Source organism: Apteryx rowi, unplaced genomic scaffold (genome assembly GCF_003343035.1).
Source record: "Apteryx rowi isolate R43461 unplaced genomic scaffold, aptRow1 scaffold_90, whole genome shotgun sequence".
NCBI lineage: Eukaryota > Metazoa > Chordata > Aves > Apterygiformes > Apterygidae > Apteryx > Apteryx rowi.
Window position 1 is genome coordinate 1,778,706 of NW_020451205.1, and position 20,989 is coordinate 1,799,694.

Below are 20,989 nucleotides of genomic sequence, written 5' to 3' on the forward strand. Positions count from 1 at the left end.
ATTGAATGAAAAGGGAGCTCTTCGGAAAGCACACAATTTTCCTGGGTAATTAAATTTTTCATAACATTCCTTTCTCCCAGTGGCAGTTTGCTGACTTTTGGATACTTGTCTGTGTGAGTGCAGGAATTTTTATTGCTGTTGTGAAGGTTAGATCACTGCTGTAATCATTCACTTTCAGTCAATACTCTAGGGCATTTTATGTTAACTGTAAACCTCTGCAATTAAGTGGCCTCTGCAAACAGCAGCCAGTAATGATGCAAATAAAGCAGTCATTCATGTTCTGGCAGCCTCTTTAAGCACTGTATCAAGTACACACATCATGTGTAGAAATATTTCTGCTAGTTGCAAGATTTAGGATTCTTATGCATTTTTACCATTCTACAGGAAAACACCCCGAGAAAGATGCAGACTTTTTCTTTCAGAAGGTGGACAGCCCCAGGACAGTCTTTTCTAGGTTTCTGTGATATATTAGAAAGTGATTTCATTGTCTTGTTCAAAAATCTAAAATTTGTTTATGTTGAGGTCCCTGGGAGGGTTTGCCAAGGCCCAAGAAAATCAGACTTATATCTTGCTCCTGTGCTCCCCCTACTAGCCTGCTTGATTTGATTCCCTTGTCCTTTCCACTCTATTTATGCCAGGTATATTCTGTTTCCAGATGAAATTATACCAGAATTGACCATTCTTCTGCTTTCTGCAGATCCATTTTTAAAAAGACTGTACCTGCCTTTTCACAGTATTTCCAGATTCTGAGTGGGGACTTTAGATCCCCCCACTCAGGAAGGTCAGTTCAAATTGATATGCCTGTGTTTCCTCTGAAAAGTTTCCTCATTCATGCTCTTCATTGCCACTTTCACAGCTGCAGTTTTCACGGTAGGGGAAACTGAAGGTCAAACTCATGTAGACAAAATCCAGATTACCTAGATCAAAAATGATATGTTGTTTTGGATCCAGAACAAGTGACATGACACTTCTCTAACTTGTGTCTTTAAATAAGGGATTGATTTGGGGCTGTGAAAGATAATTGTAAACATCACTTGCAAAACTGGTGGTTGTCTTATTTGCAGATATTTGGTATATAATGTCAGTTCCACCACTATCAACGCTCAAGATTAAAAATGTAAAATACTCTGGGTTTCTCTGGCTTCCTCTGGATCTGATCCAAGGTGCAAGGAAACCTATAAGAATGACTAAAGAGGTTGCAATCTCATATATGGATGCTGTAGCTGAAAATTCCCACATATATCTACACATTGCAGATAATCTTTTTTCAAGGGAACATAACACCTAAAATATAATACACAAACCATGTGACTATAATTATGTTTGATGTTACGTAAAACTCCACAGTTTAGTGCAGGAAGTTGGATTTCTTTGGAATCTTTTCTTCTATTAATGAATTTGATTTTCACCACAGGAATTCCTGTGAATATATGCTATGTATCTGGATTTTTGTCCTAGGCATTGCCAGTGAACAACAAAATTGGGTTAGTCCAGCTTGTCTTGTTTATTAGTGTTCATTCTCCCTAAATATTTCAATACAAATCACACTATGACCAAAGTCTTTCTCTTAGTCCAAACTCCAGTTTTGCCAGTGTTGATTGTAGCTGTCTTGGTTATGACTAAAGGCACAACAATCAAACCCCATAATGCAAGACAGTAACGCCACCAGTTCATTGGGKTTTTTTTTCTTTTTTTTCTGAGATCTGGGATAAGAACAGTGGTTTGCCCCAAAGTATTGCTTACCAGTCTGTAAAACAAGATGCAATATTCGGCACTAGAGAATCCTGCTTTGAAAGGGATGTTGAACTATCTGATCTCCAGAGATTTCTTCCAACTAGCATTTCTATGATTCTACAATAACTTGCTAGAGAACAATTCTGATACAATCATAAAATAACATGGATCAACATTTCCTTTTAATTTACCCCTTCTTCCATAATTTGAAAAGTTACATATTTACATGTTTGAAGAATGAATGCAGTGCTTGTGCCAGATCATCAGAAGACAAACCCTGTCTCTGTATGAAAGAATACAATCCCATCTGTGTAACTGTGTGACACATAGCAACACRTGTTCTCTGTGCAGCAAAGTGGAAGGTAAATATATATTAGCAATGATCACAGCTGTGTTAGATGATGAAAGTACGCCAAAACCTATGTTGTTAGAGATACCATAAATATGAATGCATCTGTCTAAGTCCATGATCTCTCACTATGCAGCTTATGTGTGTTCACTTTAAATTAAGAGTGATCAGATAGTTTTGATTTTTGGTGAATCTCATTATTTTTGAAACTCTGGTTTTTATGTTTCAAGGGTAAACTAACATTTACTTGAAGCAGCAAGGTGATGCATGAAAAAGGTAAAGCTGAGTATGTTAAGGTTGGCAGTGACGGACAGTTTGGCTTCCACTGCACAGAGAGTACCCTACAAAGCAGAGCTGGGAAATGTGATGGGAAACGTGACGGAGCTATCCTGCTCTAGCAAAATCAGTCATATATACATAATAACTACAAAAAGAGAAAGAATCTATATTTTTCAGAACACATTTGTCCTTCTATCCTAATAACCACCTTTCTCTTTCACTGACTGTTTAAAAACTCTGTGCCATGCTGAATTAAAATTAACAAGCACCTGGAATTGCAGCCACAGGGTAAGATGGAAAATGACAGTCATCTTGGACATAGTGGGAAGACAGCACTGGCAATCAGTTTGTCTGGAAAATCTGCCTGGCTTGGAAGTAAGTAGGCTCCCAGAATCTTTCCCCTGGTACCTTCAAAGTGGGAGAATATTATGAAACATGAAGGCTGTAGCACAAAATCTTTAGGAGGTATTGTATGCTTCTTTTGGTTCAGTTCCGCTAAAAGTTATAAAAGTTAATAAAAACTAATACTTTTTCAGTTGCATAACTCTAACGCTATTACACTTACTGGATGTAAAGCAACTTGAAAAGGCAGCATTTTGACTATGCCTTGAAGAGAGCTACTTAATATACGAACAAAAATGCTATTGTGTGTAGACTCATGATGGTATTTAAACACATGGTGTCTTACAGAAGCCAACACAAAGAGTAGACATGTAGATACAGTTCAGATGGCTCTTTTCTATGTGGAGAGAGCAGAGCTGGTTAAAACCTGAACATTTAAGGGCATGAAAAAATCCAGGATATAATAAACAGAATGAAACACACAACACATGCCATAAGTCTATGGAAATGAAGTATTTTGATTTAGTTGTAATAAAAAAAATGCCAATTATTTTTCAAAGAAAACTGCATTTCTACTAAATGCTTGTTTTATTACATTGGCATTTTCATTGCAATCTTTTTCTTTAGAACATTCTTCAGCTGCCTCCAACAGAACAAATAGATGGAAGAGAATTAAAAGCAATGCCTCTGGCGAAGGGAATGGATAAACAACTGGGAAATGGTGCTAAACTGATTATGGTCACATTAATAAATGTGATCATCATTAATAAAAGTTATGTCTGTGCAGTATACTGGTGAGTTAACTCACTGTTTTCCAAATCAAAGGTTACTTCTGCAGAAGTAGCTAATACGAGAAATGGAGGTGCAATAAACCTTAYGTTAATCATGTGCGACATTGGCAATGGCACAGTAATGCCTTTCAGATGAACTCTGAAGTTTCTATGGCACTCCATATTGATTGCCTCTCAAAAATGTCACCTGAATCTGAACAAATGATCAATCTCTAAAGCTCTAAATATATTTCTTGATTTCCAGAGCCACTGAGTTTGACYGTGTGCTGAAAGCTGCTTCTTACCATCTTCCACAACATCAAAATTGTTGTAAAAAATCCTGTAGATTAAACAATGCTACTCATATAATTCCATCGTCTGCTATAAACTGGCACTGTATATTGCTGTGTCAGAACTGTAACGTCCCTGATCTTCTGTTTAATTGAAAAGAATTTAAGAAAAAGAAGTAAAATGATACTGTGTGTTATTTTAAGGCCTTCCTCTTTTTTAGGGAAAATGGAGTCATCTTGGTTTAAAACATAAGGGAGAACGTGACAAGAAGGTAAGCATAGTTGCTGTATAGTTTATATACGTAGCATCTTTCTTTACCTTAGCATGAACTATGTTATATACAGAATACCATAGAAATGTGTGCCAAAAGAGCCAATACATTTTCTATACATTGACAAACCTATTTTTCAGGAGACTGAACTCTTATATATGATAAGACCATTCTTTTCAAATTATATTATGCTACAGAAATTATTGAAAGTACCATTTTCATAGTTTTGTTTGACAAGAGACTATTCTTCTTAGATAATTGAGGTTATTCCTAGAAACTTTGGTGAGTTGGAACACTTTAATACGTATTTCAAATATAGAAAGAGGTATAAATATGAAGGATAGCAGTAGGCCTAAAGTGAAAAATAGGGAAACATGGCTGTCCCTTTTAATGCCACAGACTTTCTGCATGACTGTGGGCGGATCATGTAATCTCTCTGGCCCTGATTTTGCTTTGCAATGGAGAAGTGTAGTATAAAAACTCTTGTAAATTATTCTCATCTAAGGGAGTTCTCAACACAGTGGCAAATCTGCGYGCAAAAATCTGCTGAGGCCTACTTTCCCAATCAGTAAATGGAAATAACATCTTTCATGTAGCTCCTTCAATTAGCTTGTCAGCTCATTAAGCTATGACAACCTACGTTACTTCAAAGATATGTCTTGCTGCAGTTAATGCCTTATTGCTACTAATAATATATGCATTTAGAGCAATACACAAAGTTAATATTGTGGAAGAACTATGCTGAATACCTCAATCATTTTAGGCTAAACTTGTGGCTTGTACACCAGGGTACAATCCTGTGATACAGACAGCAGCAAACGTGGATTGGGTGGAGCGACACACTGAGTTCATTGTTTTCTTGTGAGCTGTTAAAAGTACAGCGCCCAGTCGTGGTGATGTCAGCAGGCTGCTTCCCTGGTGTTGTAGAGGAGTACAGCCATGCGCACTAGCTCATTGCCAGTCTAAGTAAATGCAGGTGCAGGATGCATGCAGGAGGAAATCCCAGGGGCTGTGGATACTAACAGTGAAACATTGCTAAATAAAGTACATATAGTAAATATCGGGCACAAAAGGGGACTAATGGGAAAATACCTGCCTCAGCTGACAGTTTCATGCCACCTAATTCATTCTTGTGCTCAGACACTGGTGATACTATGTTATGCTATTTTAGTTATTTTATTGTAGCATCTAGGAGTCCTATTTACTGACTAGTTTTCACATTCTGTTTGACCTATCATAAAGCTAGAACAAAAAAGGAAGTTCCTCTCCCAGGGAAGTTCTTATCTTATTATTCTTAAGGAGTATAATCTCAGAAAACTGAGAAGAGGCAGATATAGACAAGTGGGTAAGAATATGCAATTTAAAAGTTTTATTTTGCAGAGAAACATTTTTTTGTAGAAAATAAGACTCAATAGCAACATAAAGCCTGAAAGGGAATTTCCCCCAAAGGTAAATCCACACACCTCTGTTCACATGGATATTTTGCCCTACCTCTCCAAGGCATTAAAAATTACAATGCAGAACATCAGAGTGCTAAAACTACATCTTTTGGTAGAAAGCAACAATCAACACACATTTAGTGTTTTAACTAAGTAGAAAAATAAACTGTTGACTGAGGAAACATGGAATTTTCTTTCTTAGAAAAATGGTTATAGGATTCTAAATACTCACTTACAAGATACAGGGGCCTCTTCTGAGTTTAACAAGCCACATGGAGAAAAATATGTATCTGTCATGGAAAACAATACAAAACAAAACAAAAAATCATGATGATTGTCAAGAAATGTGAGACAGATAGGCCTGCCTAGGAAACTTTCCTCGAAAGGTTAAGTCAACCATTGTCTGTGACATGGAGTTCATTATCTCTATTTTTTTGCTGTTCTTTTCAGGCTTTCCTACTTCATCTATCTCTATGACATCTGTAACTCTCATCACAGTCTCACTTTTTTTCTCTAAGTAAGTGAACTGAGGGAACCATCAGTGAAAAATAAAATAGACAATATTAAATGAAAGTAAGATATTCTTCAGAGTTCATTATGCAAACTTACCAGGCCTATTTGTGCTAGTGTGCCTGACTTTTGGATTTTTGGACTGATGCCTGAATAAACTCCATACATATTTTTATCTATTATTTTCCTTTTCCTCAGTTGCAAATATTATGGGCTTCCTTAACAAAAAAACATTAAATAAAGAAGCAAAATTTTGGTCTCTGTTTTGCAGAAGATAAATAAAGCATAATTATAATAATTAAAATTTGGTAACACTTGGGTTCTGGGATTCAGTTCCTTAAGGAATGGGGAAACTGAGGCAGTAATAATCTTCCTCTGGAATCAATCAAAAGGAGGCATAGTTCAAATAGTATTCCAATAGTAATTCAAATTATTCAAACAGTATTCAAATAGTAATCTAAACTGTGTGCATCTATCCCTTCCTGAATAACTCATAAGCACGCAGCATGCTTTTCAACTTTCATCTTACAGTATGCCAATGGTTGGAGAGTTTCTAGTAATGCAAAAGTTTGTATTCGAGTTACATACACCATGAGTTACAAGAAATAATTTAACAACTGTCCTTAAAGGGATATTTTTCACATTCTGTGGGACATGAAGAGTGCTAAACTATTGAGACACAAGCAAATGTACAGAGATACACATTTAAAAAATGTGAGGAACTGGAACGAACTAAAATTTTTTCTTTCTCTCCTTAACTGGACATTAAATTCCAGCATAAGACAGTCACAATGATCACTAAAAAGGAAGCTTTTCCCCTGTTAGGCCTAGATATTCCCAGACATAATAGGAAATCACAATACATCAGCCATAGGCATGAGAGCTTTAGTATCTCATTCCCAAAGGTTAATGATGTCTCCTTGAAGAACAGCAGCCTGAGAGAGGGCCATGTCACATACACCTTCTGCTAATGCAGAACGCAAGCTGTGATCATGCACTTTCAGGCTTCCCACAAGCAGCATCCTGAAGGCAGAGAGGTGCCATGTGGGCATGGGAAAGGCTGTTATCGCATCCACACCACTGAGGTGCCACCTCCTGGGAGAACCACGGCATGTCTCTGGCTGCCTGCCTCACACCAGCACAACTCTTCCCTTTCTGAACACAGCCGAAAAATAGATGATTTCATGTGACACAGAGCAGAACAGAAGAGGGACAGATTTGTCTCTGCGGCTGTGTCCACTCTCAGATTCTCCTCTCTGTGGCTGGTTTCCACCCCTGCAGTGGACAAGCCCATCATTGCAAGGAGCAAGGCTGCAGTTACTTCCAGAGATTATACTTCACTGCGACTTTACAGCAAGGCTTAAGCATTTTGTTAGGGAAGGGCTTGCACCATTCCTAACAGAGGAACGACAAAACAAGTTCCTTCCCTGTGCCAAACAAGCATTGAATTACAGCTCATCCTGGCTGCAGCCCTCACCCAGCTCCCGCAGTGAGCAGGACCCTGGTGGGATTCCGGCTTGGAATGCCTTCCACTCTCTGCCCCAGCCCTAACCCCACTGCCTGGCGGAGGACAGGAGATTGTCTCCCACCTCCCAGCTCCATATTCAATTATAGCTCTCTTCTGAATCCAACCCTTAGCGTAGTTTTCCTGTCTGAGCACAACCCCCCCCCCCCCAAACTAAAGGGAGGACAAAGCTTCCTTTGCTCCCTTTGTAAATGGTGAGGAATCACAGAGTATCACCTGTGCCTACTGCCTTCCCCCTACTGCTTGCCTTAAGATTTGATGCTATTTCTGGAACGGGTTTGTGTTTTGCAATACTGTCTTACAGCACGGCCTTCCTGTCATCTCTTAGGCCTCTTGTTTTAATAGGCTCTGCACCATCCTAAAGGCGAGCAGAGGTACATTTGGTGACTGGTAGCAGATTGCACCTCTCATCGCCACTGGCACATTCTGCCCCAAAAGGCTCCCTGTAATCCTCCCACAGACTGACACAAACTGCTTTGTCACTTGTGTGAAATTAAACAACTTATAGTTTATATGAATTTCTAAGCAACGCCTTCATGTTTTGAAACAAACAGAAGCAGATTACATGGCTATGCTAAACCTGCTCACCGGGTAACTGAACTATCTCTTTCTCAGTTAGAGAAAACCACAAAAGCTCTCATCAACTAGGGCAAGAGAAGACAGCCCTGGGTTGCTTATAGTAAGGGACAGCAGAGACTGTTCCACTCAGTGCAGCCAAAACACCCTAGTAGCACACAATCTGCCAGGGCTTCCATAGTTAATATATATGAGAAGTGATATCATTACTTTGCAAACCTCCCTGATTACCAAGAGCACTCTGGATCTGGTAACTTCAAACTACTGCAAATAAGGATATAATTGTCCAAACTGAGACCACTTTGCCCATAATCTCCAAGGGGAACAGACGTGTATCCCCAGAATCCTTCCTGAACCAAGTTCAGGTATTTGGAAACTGTATGTTTGAATTATGTCTCATTACCAAACATAGGGCCAGTGCAGATGTGAGCTGCAACAGCCAGACACGGATACAGGCAGTATGGTGTCATTTCAATGAAACAGGCCAAAACTAGTAAGTGTTAGCAATGAGGAGTAACTATTTTTACAATACCAGTGCTACACTAGTGCCAAAGATTTTATAAAATGTTAAGCTTTTCAGGATGAAAGAGGGGGATGTGCATAACTTCAGAAAATAGAACTAATTCTTTTAAAGCTTAACCTTGTTAAAAAAGTACATTTCTATGTGAAAGAGGCAGGAAAATGTGGGAGTAGATATTTAAACCCTGATGAAAACATTACTCAGGTATGAGAGGAACCCAGTGTTGCAGAATCTCTTTGATTAAGTTTTTATCAGGTATCAGCTGTGGAGAGAGAAGCAAAGTATTAACTGCTGACTAAGTAATGCAGGTGAGACACATTAGGTACCACTTTTCTTATAAATATGGAAAGAGATGCTCTTTTCTAGAAAGAAGGTATTTATATGTTGGTATTTAGGGTATACTAAGATAGTGTCTAGGAATTATATTGATAGGTGTAGGTACAAGAAAAGAGATACATAAATTGTTAATTTTGGACTATTGATATACTTAAATGTGCAGGTTCTAGAAGATTTTCTCAGCTGGCAGTTTCTATTTGGAGCTAGAAGGGTACTCAATCAATTGCTCCCTTAGAGCCTTTAAATTTTGAAATGTTAACAAACTTTTGTTAACCATATATAAGCTGTTAGTGCCCAATTTTGACATCAGTTAGGACAAAGTGTTTGCCCTCTCAGTGGATTAAAGCTTTGAAACATCTTGTAGGAGACCACAGTAAGTATGGAGAGTCCATGGATAGTAGACTCCCTCCCCTAGGGAATACATTAATTCCCTCAGGTCTATTATTTTTGTGATTTCAATAATACCTGTTATTGAAATAATCAGGATTCCTGATTAAGATGATAACAATGTTATTTTTATTATATATCCTCTTGATGGCTGCCCTGTATCTCTGGTTTCTAATTGTTTTGCTTCGGGTTCTTGTTTAAGTATCTTTGAGTGCCTCAAACTACAAATCGCCAAATGTAGCACTGGAGAAAAGAGGAAGTAGGACCAACAAACTATTTTCAACTCTGACAATGAACCACATGTAATTGATCTGTGCGATAAGAAGTTACTGGGTTTCTTCCAAGAGAAAAGAAGGTGTTTTCTGTTTCTATTGTGTTTTGTAACCACCTAACCAGTCACATACTCTGATTGCTTATCCAAAAGCTTAACAGAAAAACTGTTCTGCCCAACTCCTTAATTCAATTAAGTCTTTTTTGTGTCTTTTTGAAATCTTATTGCCTCTAAACGTCCTCTCTTTCGGGGAAAAAACAAACAAGCATTACTAGACTTACATCCTGCTATTAAAGGAACTACTCTTCTATTTGGCTTCTTTTCTGAGGAGACATCATTTGCCTCTTTTCTTTATAGTTTGGGGTCTAAACTTCTGGATGGTGATGCTGACAGGCTTAAAACCTATACTGATTGCCAAGAAGAGTCTCTCCCTATGTTTTGAATAGCTGTTAAAAATTGTTTTGTGTTCAGCAATAGTCTGAGTYGCACCAGTTCTTCTCAGCAACCGTAAATTCAGTCAATCCTGCATGCATTCCTGTTATTGGGTCATCCTTCTGCTGCACTCTGCTATGCTGCTTTCTTCTGCTCTTTTTTGTAAAGAAAGAATCTTATATGAATGGAAAACACCACTCTATATGGCAGTCAGGTTGTGGGTAAGATTGCATGAGACATTAAATAATAGATGTCCCTGCTATCTTCTCCGGAGGCAGCTGTGATGATGTTAAAGCTAGCAGAGGCATGAACAAGAACAACACTTGGACAGAACAGTTACTTGACCCTAAACATGAGAATTGCTTCTAACATCCTGAGGAAAAGCTAAAGAGGAGCATTCCCTGAAGCCATGTCACAGTTGGGATAAATAGGAGTAACCCTAAAGTAAATGTGAATGTCACTCTATGCTTTTACCCAGCAGTGAGGTCACAAATCTCATCCAGTGTGGTCTTCCCTTATTCCCAGACTGCTGTGCTTTGGACCACTGTGTGTGTTTCCTCATTGGTGTGAATGTTCATCTACCACCAACATTATGAATACATTGGTCTGTTTTGGTTTATTTAAAAATGAGACTACAAATTTCAAACAAGAAGTTTCTATATTATCTGTTGATGTGGTTGACTATGCAAAGATGGGTTGGCACTGGAGCAATAACATTAATATGTTATCAGACATACATATACATAAGTGCTTGTGGCAATCAATTACACATATAGACTGTCTCTTTTAGTTTAATGTAAGACCTTCCTTAGAAGAGGTTTTAATATGCAAGGTAGTGCTCTATATCTGATTGCAATGGCTAAATTCTTTTCCAGTTTCCCAGAGAAGGGGAGGGGTACTGTACCACAAAGCACAAAACAAAGGCAAAATGTGAGTAGCGTAATCTCTAACTGAGGGATTGCAATGTGTCTGTCTGGAATATTTTACTGTATGGGATCAGGGCATCTAGTGCATTGCAGCTGTTTTAGAACTACAAATGAAATAACATGTTTAAGGCATGAATGGGATTTGCAGTATGACTCCCCCAAAAAATGGTCTCAATGCTTCATGTACACCTGGGATTCCTAATAGTGCCTGTGCCTTATTTTGATTATTCTACATAGTGGAACTAGAAAGATTTATTTTGTTGCTTCGTATTTCACCACAGAGCATTGTGGATTTTTCTGGAAAGATCATTTCATTAGTAACTGACTTTTCTCACTTTGGCCTTCACATGGGAAAAAAACCCACAAATACTAATCTGTTCAATTATAAATGGGCTTTGTTGCTCAACTCCTTGGGGTTTGTGTGAAACGCATCTCCAAGATTTTAAGTAAATTGGCATTTCCACTGGGATCAATCTAAACAGACAGATTAAAACAGACAGCATAAATTCCACTTAACATGCTTTGCCAGAAGCAACTAGCAGGACCCTCAAGGCCACATTAAAACCTTGGCAAAGAGCATATCACTTTGTAGTTTCATACAGAACAGTGGCTGGAATGTAATTTTTATTACTTCCAATGGCCATACGATTGGGGGGGGACTTCGGAGCCCTGCTGTGGCCTGGGGCTGAGCCAGCACCTCGGGTTGGGCGCTGCCCTTGCGCCAGCCCTGCTCGCCCGGCCTGTCGGGCTCACCCGTCCCTTCCCTCCAAAAGCCGCAGCCGCTTCCCTGTCCCTGCCTGTTAGGCGCCTAAATACTCCCCGGGGCCCGACCGAGGGAGCGCTGGCGAGCGGCGCGCAGGCGGCGGCGAGCACCGCGGCCGCCACCAGCAGAGCGGCCCCCGGCGCGACACACTAAACATGGCGGATGAGACGCCGCACCCAAGATGTCTGCGGGAGCGCTCCACCACGCGGTGGCCACGCCAAGATGGCGGCGGGGCGGGGCGGAGCTGCGTTGCGCTGCCTCCTCCCGCCGGTGCCGGAAGCGCGGCGGCGCTGGCGGAAGGGGGCGGCAGGAAGCGCTGCCGGGGTTATCCCTCCCCCCGCGGCCACAATAACAGGGCGGCGCTGAGGGGCAGGTAAGGGCTGGCGGGGGCCGGGGCCGGGGCCGGGGCCGGGCGGGCGGAGGCACGGCTAGGGCCCTGCGCCGGGGGCTGCAGGCCCCCCGGCCCGTTCCCGTCCTCGTCCTTCCGCAGCCGATGGGCCTGGTGCGGCGAAGAGACGCCGGCGTCCCGGTCCCCTCCCCCCCCTCCATCCTCTGGCCGTCGCTGCCCGGGCGCGGGCCTGGGGGCGGCGCGGGCCGGCCCCGCGGCGTGACAGCCCCCGAGGAGAGCGGCGCTGCCCGGGAGCGGGGGAGCGGCCGCGTTTGGCGAGCGGAGCAGCGGCTGGCGGCTGGCCCGGGCCTGCGGCGGGAGCGGGGCGCGGCCGGGAGCGGGGCGCGGGGGGGCCGCCAGGGGAGGGGGCTCTGAGGAGGCCTTCTGCACAGCCAGTTACTTACTTGGCGCAAATAAACTTTTTTCCCCCCCCTTTTTAAAGAAAACGCCCACGTTAAGTTCGGCCTTACTAGCCCGTCTGTCGGTGTTGCCTCAACGTTTTGAGCGGCCGTTGCTGCCGAGGAACGCCTGGGCCCCCCCGGCGGCCCGGCTCGCAGGCCGGCTTCTCCTGAGGGCTTTTTTCCCTTGCTCTTTAAGCCTTTTGAGTTCAGCGTAGTAGCTCCTAATCAAGGAGATAATGTTCGTCTAAAGAGTCTTGTGGATTATTTTAGTTGGGGAGAACAAAACTGCTTTGCCTGCTTTATTAAACAGCAGAGGTACCTTTTTGTTTTTAATGGGGTCATTCTGGTAATGTAGAATGAGATGTTAAGGGTACATGTGTTACTTCAAAATAGAATCTAGAGGAGCATGTATTTTGCAGAGACTGCAGCTGTAAGAGAGGTGAAATCTTTCTTTTCCACCTTAGTGGTAAGAGTTGAGGGATCCAAGCTAAACTACAGTCCAAACCCACGGGGAGAGCTGTGCTCATTGCCTTTAAACCTTACTGGATTTTCCAGATGTTCTTGCTATATGCTAGTCTGTTTATTACAATCTTAATTTCCTCTTACCTTATATCGCATAGTCTTTTTACCTTTTAACACCGTACTTTATATACAACTCTGTCATATGTCTGTATTAATCTAGAGTTTATGTTGTATGCTGCTGTCTGCTCAGATTAAGTGATAAGGTGATATTCACTTGGAATCCATGTAATATTTGTTTTTTATCAAAACCTAATCTCATAAGTAGTTTTAAGTCAACTTCAGGCTTTGTGTAGTTGAACAGTATTGCATTATCCATCTTGGATCTAACAAAGTGTAATATTGCAAAGAAATCCAAAACTCTTCCAGTGTGCACTTAAAAAAAAAAAAAACATTTATGTACAGCCAACGAATTAGTGTCTTTATATTTGTCTGGTGAAATCCCAACCAACCCAAAGGAGTAGARATACATTTCATGCTGTTTGCTTGAAGAAGGAGCTAAGTTAATTATTTTAATACCTCCATTTTAAATAAAATTAATTATGGCAACACACAATAATTTAAAATGCGTATGAAAATGCGTGAAAGCATGTTTTTCAATAATTAGATAACAATGGAGCTATTAATGTTTCAAGTTTTGTGCCAGCATATAAATCATATGTGTTGGAGAAAGCAAAATTTTTCATTTCATTTTTGAGCGCTATTTTGTCTTTCTGCTCAGGTGCCATTTTTGCATAATGTGAAGCAAACGCTAATATATTTATATCACAGTAAATGCTGTACAGAAGCATCTATGATTTGAAGTTTTGAAAATTGAAGTTTTTCCAAAAGCTGTCCTTTTTTTTTTCCCCCTCATCCACTGAATTTTGGTATTAACCTGTTAAACAGGTTTACTGAATTAATGATGCTTTACCCCACTTACCGAAAAGCATTCCTCAGCTAAATAGCTTAGCAGTAGTAGTGAAGAAGCAGTAGCAGTGGTGAAGACGTTTCTCATGTCATTTGTCTGCATGAGATGTTAACTCAGGTATTTTACTGTTAGCATTAAGTTTATATTTTATTTTCATTTTTTTATTTGTTACTTCTTATATTTAGAACATATTGTTATTTCAGTCTGTCTGTCACAGTATTATGCTGTTGGACAATATAGACAGAACATGTTAATCTGCCTTTTCAGTAAAGGGAAAGGGGAGAGGATATTCTGCACATGGCTGCTGAGGCAAGATCTTACAGGTTTTTTGAAACTTTGATCTTTAACTTAGCAACCTCAGTATTTCATTTAGTATTCTTACCTCTAAGAAGAGCTAATTTGAGGACTTTTAATAGGACATTTTTCAGGAAAGGTTGATAGAAGTTTGTTTTTTCTTAATAAATGCAAACATACATCTGTTTCTGGTAGACATGTGATGTGTGCTTTCTGTGTCACTGGAATGTGTCTAGTTGGTATTTGCTTAGTAATCTAGTCTCAGCAGAGGTTTTGTCGTGATTTGTCTTGATCAACTAGTGTGTGGATGGTACCTCTGAAGACATTTTATTCTCTCAAATGTAAAGAAACTATAAAATAAGTGATCTCTGATTAAACCTGTGGTGATCTTCCCCTTTATCAATCTCCCTTAGTCCAGGGGGACTTTCTGGTTTATCTAATTCATTTGTCAAGTTAGTCTGAGACCTCATGCATGAGGTGCATTGTAACTTCCTGGTAAAATGTTTCTTAGCTAATTCAGTTTGGCTGTACTAGCRTTAGTCTTTATTGACAAGTTTTGCTGKTTTTTTTTTTCTTTTTTTGTGAACTAACCTTAATTGGTCTGTTCTCCTCTACTCTCTGTCTCTTTTCTGTTCTCTTTCAGTTGCACTGATTTTGCATAACATTGTGAACATTTCATTTAATCAGAAATCATTGCAAATATGGGTCCCAGACGGAAAAATGTGAAACCATGCTCAGTGAACAGGGAAGGCTCTGAGTCTACCAAAGCTGATGAGCCAAAAGATTACATGAACCAGCTCTCTCATGAAGTGCTTTGCCACATCTTTAGGTGAGAAGCTTATAAGAAATTGATTTATTGTTTATTGTTGTATTTTCTGTTTTTTCCTCTGTACTGATTTTTCCTGCACTGATGCTTGTGTCACATAATATTCAGAAAGTGTATATGTAGAAGGCATAAAGTGGTGGATAAAAAGGGGTGAGAAATGGTCTTTCAGTTCCAGGATTCATCTGGCCTCTTTGAAAATTAACTTATGTGAATGTCATGAATGGTGGCACGAAGAAATAAAAAAAGGACAATACGATTTAATTTTGTTCACTGGTGTGTGGTAGCAAGTTTTTAATTATTGATTGCGGTGTAGATGTAATAGCTGAGAAACGTATTTTGAAATTGCTGCATCCAATTCATAGTGCATATGTTAAAGCATCTGGATGAGTGAATCTTGATGATTCATCTTGATGATGAATCTTCCCTACAGCCCTGTCCTTCTCCAAGATGGTCCTTCTCCAGTGCCAATTATGTTCAAGACATAATGTCCTACTGAAAAGTTTTTTAAAAACAATAGCTCCCCCAGAGTATTTGTAAATTGAGTACAGTATGTATTAGAAAATGAAAATACCTTTAATTATACTATGTAGAAACCATTGTGGCAAATATGACTGTTTTGGTCAGAAGTATTTATTAGAGAACTAAAGCAACTCCCAAGTTTAAGTTTCTTTATTTTTGTAACTTAAATATCCTATATTCTGTGTCAAAAATTGCTAGGTCCCTCTGCATAGCCAAATTTCACACTTTACTAGAGTTGTGTCTGAAAATTCTGTTTGAATTAATGTTGCTGGGTGTTAGAAATGTCTGACTTCATGTAGTCATTCTTAGGGTGTTCTTTGGAAGAAGTTGAAAAGGATCTGCTTTTGATAAATCAGAGGGGTGTTTTTTCCTCTCCCAAAGGTACCTTCCCTTGCAGGATATCATGTGCATGGAATGTCTGTCCCGGAAGCTGAAGGAAGCAGTCACTCTGTATCTGCGAGTGGTGAAGGTTGTGGATTTATGTGCAGGCCGCTGGTGGGAATACATGCCCACTGGTGAGTAATGCACTCACTTAAGATATGGCATTAATCTGGTATTGAGCAAAGCTGGCTATACTATACTATTACTTATACTGACACATGTAGGGTAAATTTTCAAAAGCAATAAAAAGAGTTAGATATTTAATTCCTTTTGACTTTTGTGAGATTTGGGTGGCTTCCTTAAGTGGTTTGGAAAAATTATATGTCTGTATATACGTGTATGTATATATAAATATATATGTATATATTGAATATTGCTGTAGCAGAAATGGGGATTCTCTGTAGCAATCTGTAAATACAATCTGTGTTTGTCTGATTATTGTAAGGGAGTTAATCCAAGGGTTAATCCAAGAAGAGGCTGTTTGCATGCAGGCAGGAAAAAATACAATGGAATGAGAGAGCAACTCATCTGCCAACACTTAACAATGTAAGAATAAATAAGTTTTGATGTCACACCTCAAGCCATCTTCAGATCAATAGATAAATTTGGCAACCTAGGTCAACTCTGTGAGTATTAGGATTTCTGTTGGATTTAAAATACACTGCTGGGGTTTGTGTTGGGGGAGAGAGATAAAATGAGTGAATTCTAAGAATTAGGGGCTCTGCAAAGTTATATTAGGTCTGATATCAGGTAGATGGCTAGACTTATCTATACTTACATTTATCTTATCATAACTTACTGCTTTAAAAGCCTTGTCTTGTGTCATGTTAGAATAAAGCAATCCTTTGCTTTAAGAAACTGTCTCGTTTCTTTGGGAATTGTGAGCTGTGGTGAATAGTGAAGAACTGCAGATAACTGAACCAGTTGGGCGTTTTTGAGCCAGATAGTTGATAAATGGAATTCCAAGAAAGATAGAGGCACACAGAGTCTGACAGCTTGTAGAGGTGCTTCATCCAAGAAGGGAAAGTATATAGTTAACTCTGTAACCCTGTAACTGCCCTGGACGACACACATAGCAAGCCTGCAGAATTCAAGGCAGAAGAGTTTGTAGGTCATAATTTTAGAATCTGGAGACGGAAGAGAAACTGTTGCTTCACTGAATACATCTTCTGACATTGTAGAATTTATACTGCTATACAATGAGAACAACATACTTGGCTTTCCCTTTACAACTAGCTACCTGCTGTCACACAAATACCAAATCTCTTGTTGTCATCTTAGGTTTCACTGATTCCAGTTTCCTAACGCTGCTGAGGAAGATGCCAGACATTGAACAACTTTATGGTCTTCATCCCAGGTATCTTGAAAGACGCAGAGTCCGTGGCCATGAAGCTTTCAGCATTCCTGGAGTTTTAGAGGCTTTGCAGGCCTGTCCAAATCTGCTGGTGAGTGGTCAGACTCAAGAGAGAACATCCTTCAACAGCTGAGATGATCCCCAGTGCAGAAGAAATATGTGGCAGGGACCCATTGTTAGTATGCTTATAGGGCTTTTTGTATTCAGACCTGACTGTACAGAGTAGGAGTTAATTGTGACCACATCTGCAAATGTGCAACTAATTTTCAAATGAGTACTGTTTTTAGTTGCAACAGCGGGAATCACAGGTGTTCTTAAGTTCAGCAGTGAACTAAAACTCTGATCCTTCTGCTTTTGAAAAGACAAGTATTTCTGCAAATTTAAAATGAAATGGCACACTGCATTATGTTCTGCGCCTTACTGAGACGTTCACATGGTTAAGAGGATACTGTTGCTTAAACTGGTATTAGAGCATTTGCTTTGCTTACTTTATTCCAGGGTGTTGAGACCTCTCATTTGGAGCTGGTGGAAGCTATTTGGACGTACATGCCACAAGTTCATATTTTAGGGAAGTTTCGTAATCGTAATGGTGCTTTTCCAATCCCTCCTGAGAACAAACTGAAAATTCCTATAGGAGCTAAAATTCAGACTTTGCACTTAGTAGGTAAGTGTTTAATGGTAAATTAGTTGACTTAAATACAAATGAATTTAAAGGCTTTGAAATTCTGCGGGATTGTCATTCTTTTCAAGGGAGGGAATTTGACATGTGGCATTTTTGAATTATTAGTTACCATATATATGATAGCAGGTCCAAAGTGCGAATGCTAATAAACTGTGTTGACAAACTGAGGTAAAGAACTCGTGTTTAAAAAGGTTACAACTTTTCCCATATGTCCAGTAGCAAAGGAAACATTTCTCTTTTAAAGCCAAGGTAATTAATCCTGAGAACCTTATCCTAGAGTTTGTACTTGAAAGCTTGTTTAAAATGGTATGTGATTTGAACTTTTGTTTATTTATTATTAGGAGTGAATGTCCCTGAAATTCCTTGTATCCCAATGCTGAGGCACCTTTATCTGAAGTGGGTGAGACTCACCAAACCACAACCTTTTAAAGATTTTCTTTGTATCAGCTTACGCACTTTTGTCATGAGGAATTGTGCAGGTAAGAGAGAGGAATTCATTTACAGAGGGGATGTTTTAGCATGTAGAAGATCTGCTAATTCTGTTAAAGCTGCAAATGGAAATCTTAGTATTTGTTTTTTGCTATGCAATATTCCAAAAGAAGTCATTGTTTTATTCATGACGTTTGATGGAAATGTGTTCCTCTCCTGTACTGTTTTTGGTGCTGCATGTTTCTGTTGACATTCTGATCCAGATGGATTTATATGGGCATCTTTGACTTAACATGGTATGTTCAGTTTTGTTAAATGAATAACTTTCTTTGTATTGGTCTGTTCTTTGTAGGACCCACAAATTCTTTGAAGTATGTACCCTTAGTGACGGGCTTGGCTTCTGCCCGAAATTTGGAGCATTTAGAACTTGTTCGTGTTCCTTTTCTTGGGGGACTTATCCAGCATGTTGTAGAAGATAGCTGGAGATCAGGTATGAAAATTTCTATCCTCCTGTACTAAAAAAAAAAAAAAAGGCTTGAGGCATGTGAGGCTTAGCTTTTTTTCTGTAGCATGTCCTTTCTTGGTTAATCTGTGGTGTGCTAAATATAGCTTTGTACTGAGTATTGTTTTAATCTTTTACCTGGAATTATCTCTTGACTAATAAGTTAACCTTTCCAATTGCATTTGTTGGTGAATGGAACTGGCAGGGTTTGAGGGAGGTGGGTTGAAATATATTTTATGTTGTTTTGCTAAAAAAGGTGTGTGTTTTGTTCTTAATCCACCTCTGGTGATGACACCGGAGAAATTTACAAAGTTTAAGGTTGTGATCTGTGACTAAAGTGAAAGAATGGCTTTTGTTTGTCAGGTGGCTTTAGGAATTTGCACACTATAGTTCTGGGAGCTTGCAAGAATGCTCTTGAAGTGGATCTTGGCTACCTCATCATAACTGCTGCACGAAGGTATGCACCTTCAGATCTTTCTTTTCCCTCTTCTCCTTTGTCAAAATAATTATCTTAGTAATGAAGTCCAAGAGCATGAAGAAGCAGAACAACCTTTAAAAGTTTAAGGAGTAAAGTACTTGTAAACTCTATATGACAAGAATATTCTGTGGTTAGAAAAATAATTGGAGTTCTGTCTGCTGCTGACTCACTGTGTCATAAGCCTTGTTCTCAAGCTTCCATCTGAAAAGAGTTCAATGCTGTTAGTCTCATAGTTAGCTCAGTGGCTGATATTGCTATGTAACTGCCAAATAGTGCCATAAAGATACAAGTATCCTCTTAATCCTGCTATTGTTAAAAGAATATTTTCATTCTGCTACCAGAGAGCCGCCTCTTGAGTGGTCTCTACAGTTATTGTGATTTGGTGCACCTTTTAATATGAACCATGGTTGATTGCTTTCAGGTTGCATGAAGTGCGGATCCAGCCTTCCTTGACCAAAGATGGTGTTTTTTCTGCTCTGAAGATGGCTGAACTGGAATTCCCGCAGTTTGAAACCCTTCATCTAGGATATGTTGATGAGTTTTTACTACAGTGTATGACACTTTTTTAAAGTCCCTAAATTATTTGGCAAATACTAGGATAAAATAAATTTGTATGTTTTTAATAATTTTCTAAGAGTGATTAAAAAGAATATAAATGTGCACTTACTGAGGCTCCAGATCTTATACAGCCATATATATATATATTTTTTCTCCTTCTTTTTCTGAAACTCTCACTGAAACTGGGAATGTCTCAGCTTTACTGAGCTGAAGTAATAATCTGATCTGTTTAGTCCAAACTGGTCTAAATATGGAATTAGAAAATCATGCTGAAATGTATTGCTGTATTTGCTGCTGTCCTTTCCATAGGTAAAATGACAAATGGGGACTTGGTGAAGTACGGCTTGGCTGATGTGGTTGAAAATCCAGGAATTATTACAGACATTGGTATGAAAGCTGTAAATGAAGTGTTTTCTTGCATCAAGTATCTGGTCATTTACAACTGCCCACATCTACACAACCCAAATAATTGGATCACAGGTATAGTACGCTTTTGAAATGTTAGAGAGATTATATGAATAGCTCACATAAARCTTGAGATTTTTAAATTTAACCTTTTAGTTTAAACTACTCAGTGAAAAAGCATAATAGCTATTTTTTAAAAGGAAAGCTTGAGGTGGTGAAATGTACTTGCACAAGACTGCAAGATTTATTGACTACGTGCATGCTTTGTGTATGGAAATTCAATATATAAATGTAAGTGTGTTTATTTGCGCTGATACATGGGGAAGAAATTTTTTTTTGTTTTAGAGTATAACAAAACATCACAAAAATGGCAGTTTATCCCACTTCTGATATGCATATTTTAAGTAATTAATACTTCTTGAATGCTGATTCTTGTAGGTCTGATAATGAGAAAATTGTAAACTGTGTGGCCTGTTTGATTTCATTTTCCTTTTCTGAGAGATGATAAAAGTACTAGAGATCAGTGAGAAAGAGAATGGGGTTCTTGTCACTTGGATACTAGCATTTTATAAAATAAACCCAAAACTGTAAATTAATTTTGTGTAATCATTGAATAATATAA

General features: G+C 39.3%; 1 protein-coding gene across 22 annotated transcripts in view; it reads left to right on the forward strand.

Annotated features, from left to right (window-relative positions):
• Positions 1–11,988: 11,988 nt before the first annotated feature.
• FBXO38 (F-box protein 38) overlaps positions 11,989–20,989 on the forward strand; it is a 34,304-nt gene continuing 25,303 nt past the window's right edge. For 12 of the 22 annotated variants that reach the window (XR_003257760.1, XR_003257763.1, XR_003257762.1 and 9 more), the window contains exons 1-10: positions 11,989–12,094; positions 14,877–15,062; positions 15,960–16,093; positions 17,241–17,404; positions 17,812–17,977; positions 18,337–18,474; positions 18,777–18,914; positions 19,290–19,383; positions 19,826–19,956; positions 20,272–20,442. Coding sequence is in view for 14 of the 22 variants with exons in the window: in XM_026091316.1 (XP_025947101.1) it covers positions 14,935–15,062; positions 15,960–16,093; positions 17,241–17,404; positions 17,812–17,977; positions 18,337–18,474; positions 18,777–18,914; positions 19,290–19,383; positions 19,826–19,956; positions 20,272–20,442 (1,264 nt within the window). In the remaining 8 variants the exon portion in view is untranslated. Of the gene's footprint in view, positions 12,095–12,542; positions 12,826–14,035; positions 14,057–14,876; positions 15,063–15,959; positions 16,094–16,404; positions 16,586–17,240; positions 17,405–17,811; positions 17,978–18,336; positions 18,475–18,776; positions 18,915–19,289; positions 19,384–19,825; positions 19,957–20,271; positions 20,443–20,989 lie in introns of those variants that run through there. The other 10 variants (XM_026091319.1, XM_026091327.1, XM_026091330.1 and 7 more) reach the window with 10 other exon arrangements.